The sequence below is a fragment of the Echiichthys vipera genome (genome assembly GCF_963691815.1).
Source record: "Echiichthys vipera genome assembly, chromosome: 5".
NCBI classification, from domain to species: Eukaryota; Metazoa; Chordata; class Actinopteri; order Perciformes; family Trachinidae; genus Echiichthys; species Echiichthys vipera.
In genome coordinates, this window is record NC_139830.1 from 3,221,670 (window position 1) to 3,232,961 (window position 11,292).

Consider the following 11,292-nt stretch of genomic DNA (forward strand, 5'->3'; position numbering starts at 1 on the left):
TCTGTTATATAAGCTGAATTATTTCGAAATAAACACAAACCAGAGTCGCTACGTAAGCGCTAATTTAGCTAACTCTAACCTACCGTGAAAGAGCTAACAACAGTTATTAATGAGTAATTAATCATTAATAACTATCTGAACAGTTAACGCAACATTCATGCAACGCTTTCTATAATAAATGTCGGTTATTAGTGGAAATTAACTCACTTAAAGTGTCTTTGAAGAAGGCGAAGTATCCCTGAAACAAACAGCAGCGGCACCGGGAGCTTGACCCGTGACTTGACCGTGCGCAAATTTATAGAGGCTGCTGGTCTTGAGCTTGGGTCCGTGTGCAAAACTAAATAAGATTTTAGGCTCTGACCGTTGGGCCCTAAACTTGGGCCGTGTGCAAAAGTATAAATATATATACATATATAAATATTTAAAAATATAAAAACTGAAGACTTTTCTGCTGCATTTCCGTGAACAATACAGTTTATTAACTGATTATAAAGCACTGTAACTTATATCCCTTTGGTATTTTTGTTTTATTCTATTTTATTATTATTTTTTGCTTGTTTTTAATTTTGTTATTATTTTATCTGAATCTAAATGTCATTTTTAGCCCAACCATTCAGGTACGTGGACATCAGATGGGAAGGTCACTCCATTTCTGATAGTTAATGGCCATTATTATTATTATTTTAATTATAAAACGATAGACCCTTTCAACGATATCCCATTGCTAGGCAACAGCCTTGGTCCTTGTTAACTTCCTGTTAACTGATGTCATTCACATACAGTGCTTATAGAAAGTCATGATACTCTTTTGTTTTTCACCCCAAAAAAGCAGAAATGACAGTTTTTAGCCCCTCAAATATGTTTTATATCATATTAAAGTGAATATCTAAAGAGACAATGTTGGATTTATGATAAAATATCTTTATTATCATTGCACAAGTAGATTTAAACCTCGGTAACGATGCTATAAAATCAATAAATAAGGTTTTAAAAAGTACAAAAAGGTAAAAAAAATAGTAATAAGCAACATCCTTAGTGTGTCTTTAAAGAAGGAAAACATTGTGAGACTGTTCACTGTTCACTGTGTGTGTGTGTGTGTGTGTGTGTGTGTGTGTGTGTGTGTTTGTGTGTGTGTGTGTGTGTGTGTGTGTGTGTGTGTGTGTGTGTGTGTGAGTTTCTTGGTGCATACGTGTGAACACACACTTCCTGTCTGACACGTTTTACCAGGTGTGTCACAGCACGACTGCAGGTTGATTTCACACATCCTGGCTTCATATTGCAACAGCGTGTCTGCGTGAACAGGTGAGTGTTTGATGGTTGTAGATGTGGTTTTAAGTAAATTAAGAAGGATGTATATATATAAATGTGTGTGTGTGTGTGTGTGTGTGTGTGTGTGTGTGTGTGTGTGTCTGTGTGTGTGTGTGTGTGTCAGTGAGAGAGAGATCCCAGAAGGCTGAGGACGTGTTTGCTCAGTAATCTCTGGCTGAACCTGTCTGATAGGTGTGGGGCTGGCTGGCACCGACTTGCACAGGTATGAGGAGAAATCAGTCGTGAGAGAGCGGAGGGAAACCAGCGCAGAGGACCCAGAAACACCTGCACCAGAGGGGACCTTTGGGGCACGAGGAAGACGCCGTTTTGACAGGACAAAGACAGGAAAAGGAGGATATACTTCAGAATGTGAAACAACCCAGAGGAGCTTCTTCTTCCGCGGTTCGACCGATGGGTCTGGGATTCTAATGTGGCATTTCAGGCTCTGGGATATTCAAGATGTTGCTGTGTTTCTCAGCATCGCATTGTATATGTGTCACCTCGGTAAGTGTTTATGGTTATGATTATTGTGTTTTTAAAGCACCTTTATGGCTCACTATGGGCGAGGAGGAGGGTTGAGACATTTTAAAAGGGACTTATATCAGGAAACTAGAGGTAGAAGTGATATTTCCTCACTTTAAATTCTTTTTGATCCTTTTCCTCCCCAGTGTTTGGTACATTTAGAGCATTGTTGAGTGTGTCAGCATTTGCTTTGGATACTGAGTGGACAAAAAAGTGACTTTCAGTGTCTAATCGTGCACACCACAGTCGTGTACACATGGCTGTGTACATGTAAACATCAGAGTCCCAGTTCACTAAAGCTGCAAGGCTCATCAGAAAAATAATAACTTATCGCTCAAATATGGAGATTTCCTGATTATTTTTCTATTCTATTGAATATATTTCCCAATATATATAAAGACACCACCATAGACTTTGAGAAATAAGATAATAATCATGTAATAATGTAATCTTTCATACTAAAATGGCAGAAAATGCTGTTTTCAGCTTCTCAAATATAGAGTTTTCCTGCTTTATTCTGTTTTATATCATATTAAACTGAATATATTTCCCAATATATCTAAAGACACCACCTTAGACGTTGAGAAATAAAATAATAATCATGTAATAATGTAATCCTTCATACTAAAATGGCAGAAAATGCTGTTTTTAGCCTTTCAAATATTCAGATTTTCTCTGTTTTGAGTCATTTGGACGGAAAAAACAAGGAATTTAAAGACATCACGTTGAGAAACAAGACAATTAATCGATTAATCTAGAAAATAATCATCAGATTTATTATGAAAATAATATAATAATAATAATTAGTTGCAGTCCAAAACTGTACACAAGGGGAAATCTGAATCTCAACTCATTTTTAATGAAAAAAATGGTAGAAAATGCTGTTTTTAGCCTCTGAAATATGGAGATTTCCTGCTGTTTTCAGTTTTATATCATATTAATCTGAATATATTTCCCAATAAATCTAAAGACACCACCACAGACATCGATAAATAAGATAATAATCATGTAATAATGTAATCTTTCATACTAAAATGGCAGAAAATTATGTTTCTAGCTTCTCAAATATGGAGATTTACTGTTTTTCTGTTCATATTAAATATAATATTAAATCATATTAAATCATATTAAAATGAATATCTTTGGACAGGAAAGACAAGACATTTAAAGACACCACCTCAGAATTTATTAAACCAGACAATTAATCAATTAATTTAGAAAATAATCATCAGCTTTATAAAGAATATGAGCATTATTTGCAGCCATATGTGCACACAATAAGAACAAACTGAATCTCAACTATTTTAATACAAAGTTTGAATGCAAAAAAGGTGGAAAATGTTTTGTTATTTCCTGCTTTTCTCTGTTTTTATATCCTATTAAACTGAATATCTATAAACAAGACATTTAAAGACATCACCCCGGGCTTTGAAAAAACAGTAGATCAATCCATTTATATAAAAAATACTGATTATCTGCAGTCACCAACTATTTTAATATGAATTAAAGTCGTTTTTCATGCAAAAAAAAGGGCAAAATGACTGTTTCCAGCCCCTCAAATATGTTTTATATCATATTAAACTGAATATCTAAAGAGACGTTGTTGCACTTGGAGAAACTCTGAATCCCAAAGAGCAGAAACTGGTGCAAAATCACAACTTTTTGCCATGAAAAGTGTATTTAACAGATTCTCCCGCACAAAACCGTAGAAGAATCTAACACCTGCGTCACGGAGGTTTATTGCTTAATCATTAATTCAAGTGTAAACAAAAGGACGGGCCGTGTTTTTCCCACACCGCCTGGCGTCTGAGTCATCCTTTGGTATTCTCGGGAGGAAATTCTTCACCCGTGCCTCATGAAGCACAAACACACCTCCAGCAGAACCAGATCCCCCACTGAAACTCCTGTGGAAATATTTGATGAGGGGTTGCCAACGACGCAGACCGGAGGCAGACACCTGCTGGCTATACCTTCAGATTGGCGCTTCTTCTCAGCTTGTTGGACTAGTTTTCGTTCATCCAGCGAGAGAAATGGCTGGAAATTTGACAAAGAAACGACCAGAGGAGCACGTTTCTGGCTGTAAACGTGGGACAAGGTGGGATTTTTGAAGACCAAAACAGACGTGGAGACTGATATGGTGCGACTGAAGGCTGCTTTCCTGAACAAATCACTTTTTAAAAGAATATTTAACATAATTCAGGCTGTTTGCACATAGGACTAATTCCAGCCTGACTCCTCCAGATGGATTGATTCTCATTTTCTCCGCATTTCCATCTGAACTCTGGTCCAGTCCCAGCCTGGTCCTGGTCCTGGTCCAGTCCCAGCCTGGTCAGATGCGTACATGAACTGATGAAGCCTCTTGGATGAGAGGTGAAACATCTTCCTAGACAAATAACCAAGTCCAGTTGTTTTTGACTGAAATTGCTTTGAGGAAAACGACGACCTGGACGAATGAGAACATTCCCAGGCCCATCTGAACTCTGGTTTGGAGATCTTTGGGAAGGGGTGAAAATCCTGGTTTCTGATTGGATAAACCATCTGTCTATCACCAACATACGGGCCAAATCAACCAATCAGATGAGTGAAGCGTGTGTCGTGCTAACAGCGTGGAGGCAAAGCTCAGAAAGGAAACAACATGTGGGTAAAGGAGATTTTCCCTTTGTGTTTAACGTGAATTTACGGATCAAAGGCCCAATTTCAGGAGCCCGGTCCATATTCAACAGAAGGATCCAGAGAACAAAGAGTTAGTGAGCGGCTCGCTCCATAGCTGCTCATCTCATCCGTGGAAGCCTCCATGTTGGTTACACTCAACAGTCTCTTCTCATTTCCTCACTTAAATCTGCCTCGAAACCAGGAGCCAAAACATGTGCTAAAGTGTTCTCTAGGAGCCAAAACGTGTGCTAAAGTGTCCTCTAGGAGCCAAAACGTGTGCTAAAGTGTCCTCTAGGAGCCGAAACGTGTGCTAAAGTGTTCTCTAGGAGCCAAAACGTGTGTTAAAGTGTCCTCTAGGAGCATAAACGTGTGCTAAAGTGCCCTCTAGGAGCCAAAACGTGTGCTAAAGTGCCCTCTAGGAGCCAAAACGTGTGTTAAAGTGTCCTCTAGTAGCATAAACGTGTGCTAAAGTGCCCTCTAGGAGCCAAAACGTGTGCTAAAGTGCCCTCTAGGAGCCAAAAGGTGTGCTAAAGTGTCCTCTAGGAGCCAAAACGTGTGCTAAAGTGTCCTCTAGGAGCCAAAGCGTGTGCTAAAGTGCCCTCTAGGAGTCAAAACGTGTGCTAAAGTGTGCTCTAGGAGTCAAAACGTGTGCTAAAGTGCCCTCTAGGAGCCAAAGGCCCAATTTCAGGAGCCCGGTCCATATTCAACAGAAGGATCCAGAGAACAAAGAGTTAGTGAGCGGCTCGCTCCATAGCTGCTCATCTCATCCGTGGAAGCCTCCATGTTGGTTACACTCAACAGTCTCTTCTCGTTTCCTCACTTAAATCTGCCTCGAAACCAGGAGTCAAAACATGTGCTAAAGTGTTCTCTAGGAGCCAAAACGTGTGCTAAAGTGCCCTCTAGGAGCCAAAACGTGTGCTAAAGTGTCCTCTAGGAGCCGAAACGTGTGCTAAAGTGTTCTCTAGGAGCCAAAACGTGTGTTAAAGTGTCCTCTAGGAGCATAAACATGTGCTAAAGTGCCCTCTAGGAGCCAAAACGTGTGCTAAAGTGCCCTCTAGGAGCCAAAACGTGTGCTAAAGTGCCCTCTAGGAGCCAAAAGGTGTGCTAAAGTGTCCTCTAGAAGCCAAAACGTGTGTTAAAGTGTCCTCTAGGAGCCAAAACGTGTGCTAAAGTGCCCTCTAGGAGCCAAAGCGTGTGCTAAAGTGCCCTCTAGGAGTCAAAACGTGTGCTAAAGTGTGCTCTAGGAGTCAAAACGTGTGCTAAAGTGCCCTCTAGGAGCCAAAGGCCCAATTTCAGGAGCCCGGTCCATATTCAACAGAAGGATCCAGAGAACAAAGAGTTAGTGAGCGGCTCGCTCCATAGCTGCTCATCTCATCCGTGGAAGCCTCCATGTTGTTTACACTCAACAGTCTCTTCTGTTTCACTTAAACCCACCAAAGAAACCAACGCTGATTGGTTCGGTCACTGGAAAACTTCTCCACATTTTCTCCGTCGCTCGTCACCACACTGATCTGAGAGTCAAACACAGCAGAGCTCAGAGATCAGGATGGACTCAGGATGCTGCAGTAATCCCTCTGTAATCCACGTGTTTATTACAGTAGATCAGGCTGGTCTCATGCATTCTTCGTGCGTATTACAACAAAAAGTAATGCGCAGTAGTTTGTGCATTTTCCACGTATTGAAAGCAGGAGACATAGAATCAAACCGTGTAATCTCCGCTTAAGGAGGGTTCACCGGTGCCATCCATGTGTGTGTGTGTTTAGAAGAACATCTTTTAAATGAACACTGTAATAAACACATTACATCTTCACACAAAAACAACAACAACATTAAGACACATGCAGTGTGTGTGTGTGTGTGTTTGTGCACGCTGGTTGGTGTAACCGTGATTTCAGTGAAGCTGCAGAACTCTCTTAAATAACTGCTGAACTGCAGACGTTAGCGTTATCAGTGTCTTCATTAACAGTCTGACCATAGGACATTGTTTCTAAATCACCCCAAGCTTTGTTGTCTGCCGTTTATATGTTGTGTAACAAAGGTGTTGATAGGTGCACACCAGCCTGCCTCTAAATGCACATGAGTCACAGTGTTTGCCAGCGCCTGACTGTGTCATACGCTGCAGAACATTACGGACCCGAGGTGAAGCAGTTTCTTTTTATAGAGCCGTGTTGTGTCATGCACTGGAATGTTTCTGCGGTCATTATACCGTCCTACCTCAACAGATGTTAGAGGTTGAATCTGGTGAATGAGCAGAACAGACAACAAAAAATAAGTCCAGCAGTGGGGTTGCCAGGTTGGTCAGACCCGGCCCAGTAGCTCCAGGAGACCGGAGTCTGTTTGAGCCTGTTTGAACCCGTCCCCTCCAGAAAATCACAGCATCAAAACAAGGATTAGAGGAGTTTGACGGACAGTTAGCGTTAGCAGTTAGCGTTAGCAGTTAGCGTTAAAGTAAAGATGAAAGTTAGTGTCAACAGGAGGAGTTTGCTGGTATTTGGGAATAACTTATGTCCTGCCTTTTAGTTTATTTATTTTGTCCCATGGATTCAGACTTAATATATATATATTTTATGGAAAAGCAATACTTTCATTCTGTACCCCTCAAAACGCCCGTGGGTGTATTATTATTTAAAAAAATATAGTTTTTAATAAAGATTTTGCATGTTCAACCTTTAGAGGAGCAGTAGTTTTGTGTCACCTGAGCCAACAGTTGACTTAGATTTGGACTTAGACTTCTCTTTATTGATCCTTTGGGATGAACTCCTGCAAGGAAATTAAGTTTCCAGCAGCAAAAAAACACGAGGGAGGTATAAAAAAAACAGTAAAGGATAAACAATAAACTCTTCAGAGAGTATTAAAAAACAATAAACTGTAAACTATAAACTCTTAGTCAAATATATGTGAAGTAGATGTAAAAATACAGGTCAAATAAAACTCACGGTTTGGCCTAAAATCCACTTTGTGTTGTACACTGCAGCCTCTTACACGTAGACTTCTCTTTAAACTGAGTTGAAATTGAGTCCAGCTGGGAGGAGGCCTCGGGGAAGACCCAGGACCAGGTGGAGAGATTAGATCTCCACACTGGCCTGGGAACGCCTCAGGATCCCCCAGTTAGAGCTGGTTAATGTGGCCCGGGAAAGGGAAGTTTGGGGTCCCCTGCTACAGCTGCTGCCCCCGCGACCCGACCCCGGATAAGAGGCTGAAGATGAGATGAGATGAAGTTTCCAGCAGTTTACAAAGACGCGAGGGAGGTATAAAAAATACAGTAAAGGATAACCGGTCAACTCTTAGTTAAATAAAAGCAGAAAATATAAAAACACAAACAATAAACTAAGTTAAATATATGTGAGGTAGATGTAATTCACAGAATTTGTATAAGATAAAGTACGTTTGACTGTATTTGACAGAAATGAGCAGTAAGATAAAGTTACTGCACAAAGAAGAAGAAGATAAGAGTCCAGATGTGTGAGAGTATAGATTATTAAATGCACAGTGAGTGGCTCCCTCCTGTCTGTCTATAATCTAACATGTGCACGTCTCTGCGTCCTCTGCCCCCCTGAAGCCGGAGCCATCTCCATCCACTCCCCCCAGAGGAGCCTGACCAGGTCGGTGCAGGAGGACGTCTTCTTCTCGGTGGACGTAACTTGCAAAGGCATCCCCACCATACAATGGACCTTTATGTCAGGGGCGGTGAGCCGCTTCATTGGGACTTGGCGGCCCGGTGTGTTCACCAACATAACGGTGGATTACAGCAGCAGAGTCCAGGCCTTCAACAACGGCTCCATGGGCCTGTCGGACCTGCGGCTGCAGGACGCCGGATACTACGTGGTCACCGTCACAGAGACGGCAGGAAGCAGCAAAGACGCCGGGTTTGTGCTGAAAGTCAACGGTGAGTGGGTCTGACCTCTTTATTTATTGATTTATTTATATATATATATATATATTCATAACCTTTGTTTAAACTGGGGACGATATTGAGGAGCAACCTCATTCGGAATATAGCCGAGACAAAACACCAAACATAATGATAAATAAAAATTAAATAATAAATCATCAATAAAATAATAATAAATAAAAATGAATAATAAAAGACTAAATACAAATAAATCATAAATAAAATAATAATGAATAAAAATGAATAATTAATTATCATAAAAATATATCATAAATAAAATAATAAATAAAAATAAATCATAAATAAAAGAATGCTAAATAATAAAATTAATCATCAATAAAATAATAAACATATATCATAAATAAAATAATAAATAAAAAAAAAATCATGAATAAAATAATGATGAATACAAATAAATTATAAATAAAACGTGGACGACACTTATGGAAAAAAAATAAATAAATGAGAATCGCAGTCACACGGTGCACGGTAACCATGGTAACTGGACATCATTCTACAGCCAGCTAGATTAGTTTCATGCCATCTACAGGTCGACTGTGTTGCGTTAGTAAACTTGTTTTTATTTGTGTATATTAATATATTTTATTTTAGAAAGTGAGATAAAACTCTGGAAACAACACAAACATTTTTCCAAACTCTTTTTCCTTTTTCCAAAAATTATTCAGACCTGCAAATGACTCAGATTAAATCCAGTGCTGCGTAGGAACCCTGTCCAAAGATGTCTTTAAAGCTTCTGTCACAAAAAAACGAATACCTCTATGATAGATTACAGTTCACTGGCTTTCTGTGGTGTAATTTTAATCCCAACCTCCAAACTTTCAGGCCCCAAACGATGCAGAACTCCTGTTTTTATTCATTTATTTTCTTTACTTCTGGACAGATGAGCGTTCTCGTGGTTCTCTGTCGGACAGAGGTCATAAATGTAAATAAATATTCAGTCTTTATGGAGTAAACCTGATGTGTCTCCATGTGTCCCTGTCCTCCAGAGGTGCTGTACGAGGACCTGCAGTACCTGTCCGTCTCTGCCGTAGCACTGGCCTGTCTGGCCGGCCTCCTCATGCTCGCCATCTGGCTCCTGGAGAAGGCCTACAGGAGGATACGGGCGTGGAGGCGCAGGAAACAGATGCCAGGTAAGAAAAGAAATGAAATAAAATGTTTCTACGTGCTCCTCAATGAAGAAGAGACATCAGACATCATTGTGTTTGAAGGGGAGACACACAAGTCAAAGTGAAGCAGAACAACTGTGATTACTTTGCATATTGGTGCGTTGCTTTTATTCAATACGTTTATTCTTTCCCTTGGGAATAATATAATATATATATATATATATAATAAAGCTTCTTAAATCTTCAATTAAACCTTCTTAGAGCAGGTTTTTAGACCGTAAACAATCTCAATTAATGTATAATTATGAAATTATTTCAGTCACATAAACAACAAACTATCTTTTTAACACGTCTTTTAATTTTAATTACATTATCTTAGCTTCTTTACTATGAAAGCCGTTTGGTCGAGCATGTTTTTAGATCGTTACAAATCTAAAGGAATGTTCATTCATTCATTCATCTTCAACCGCTCGTCCCTGTCGGGGTCGTGGGGGGGCTGGAGCCGATCCCAGCTGACATTGGGGGGCGTGAGGCGGGGTCCACCCTGGACAGGACGCCAGTCTATCACAGGACACATAGAGACGAACAGAGACAGACAACCATTCACACCTACGGGTGATTTAGAGTCATCAATGAACCGAACACCTGCACGTCTTTGGACTGTGGGAGGAAACCGGAGAACCCGGAGAAAACCCACGCAGACACGGGGAGAACATGCAAACTCCACACAGAAGGGCCCCAGCTGGGATTCGAACCAGGAACCCTCTCGCTATCAGGCGACAATGCTGACCACAATGCTAGTTCAGCCTATATAGATAAACTTTTCATTATTCTTTTCAAAAAGGACGCTGACACAGCCTTTTTCATACAATGACTAATGTGAACTGCAGCTTTTACCTTTGTAAGTTATGGAGAGATGAGCGAGTGTAAAATGTGCTCTGAACACCTGAGCTGAACATTTGATATAAGCGTGCGTCTGTGAGAGGCTCGTTTGCACACAGTGTTGACTTTTGACTGTCTTTGTGTGAACTGTGCGACTGTGGCTTTAAGGGCGTGAGTGTGGGCTGAGCGAGGGTGTGTTTGAGTACAAAGGTCTGTTTTAGCTTCGTCACATCAGTGTCAATTCTCCTTGTGTGCAGAAAATGACGCGACGGAGCTGCACCCTCTGTGACGGACGCCTCGCTGCGGCAGGGAAACACCGCGCCACACACTGTTCCTCAAACACAAGGACTACTTTTTTATATGAGATGTTTTAGTTCAACAAGTTACTCAATTATGGAAAACTGTGTACCAAGATGTTTACATTTGTATGGAACACACACCACTGCTAATTGTAAATATATGACCCTGGAAAACAATATACTGTATTTATTGTCTAAGCAAATGGATTGTGTGGTTCTCTTTTACTTAGAGAGGGTTCAGCGAACGAGACGTCACCAGATCTACGCATGCACACACGAGCTCTCTCTCCTACTGAACACACATGTAAAGAGAGAGACTTACTCAGTGACAGGGCCTAGAAATACGTAAAGGAGAAGAAAAACTGGTGTCTTGAAGCAATTCTTATGCATTTGTGATCTTAAAATGCTCCTAATAAGCGTGTGGCACTGAAATTTAACAGAAATCCACCACGTGTTGAAACTCATCAATATTCAATTCTCATATATTTCTGATTAAAGTCTGACAAATCATTTTATCCGGCCCAAAAATGATTTGCGGAGCTTCCTGCCTGTCATCCGTCGCTCTGTTTCACTTGCGCTGCTCATGCTGCGTTTAAGTGCCATGGGAAGT

General features: G+C 40.5%; 1 protein-coding gene across 4 annotated transcripts; it reads left to right on the forward strand.

The window, feature by feature from the left end:
- Positions 1 to 1,212: 1,212 nt before the first annotated feature.
- vstm5 (V-set and transmembrane domain containing 5) lies at positions 1,213 to 10,936 on the forward strand. 4 transcript variants are annotated; one of them, XM_083913797.1, is made up of 5 exons: positions 1,213 to 1,302; positions 1,433 to 1,812; positions 8,042 to 8,368; positions 9,382 to 9,525; positions 10,641 to 10,936. In XM_083913797.1, the coding sequence occupies exons 2-5, from the start codon at positions 1,737 to 1,739 to the stop codon at positions 10,670 to 10,672; spliced, it is 579 nt and encodes a 192-aa protein (XP_083769923.1). In that variant the 5' UTR covers positions 1,213 to 1,302; positions 1,433 to 1,736; the 3' UTR covers positions 10,673 to 10,936. The 4 variants fall into 4 exon arrangements, with proteins under 4 accessions (XP_083769923.1, XP_083769922.1, XP_083769925.1 ...); XM_083913796.1 differs by having other exon boundaries at positions 1,233 to 1,306; positions 1,439 to 1,812; XM_083913799.1 differs by having other exon boundaries at positions 1,256 to 1,302; positions 1,501 to 1,812.
- The last annotated feature ends 356 nt before the right edge of the window (positions 10,937 to 11,292 follow it).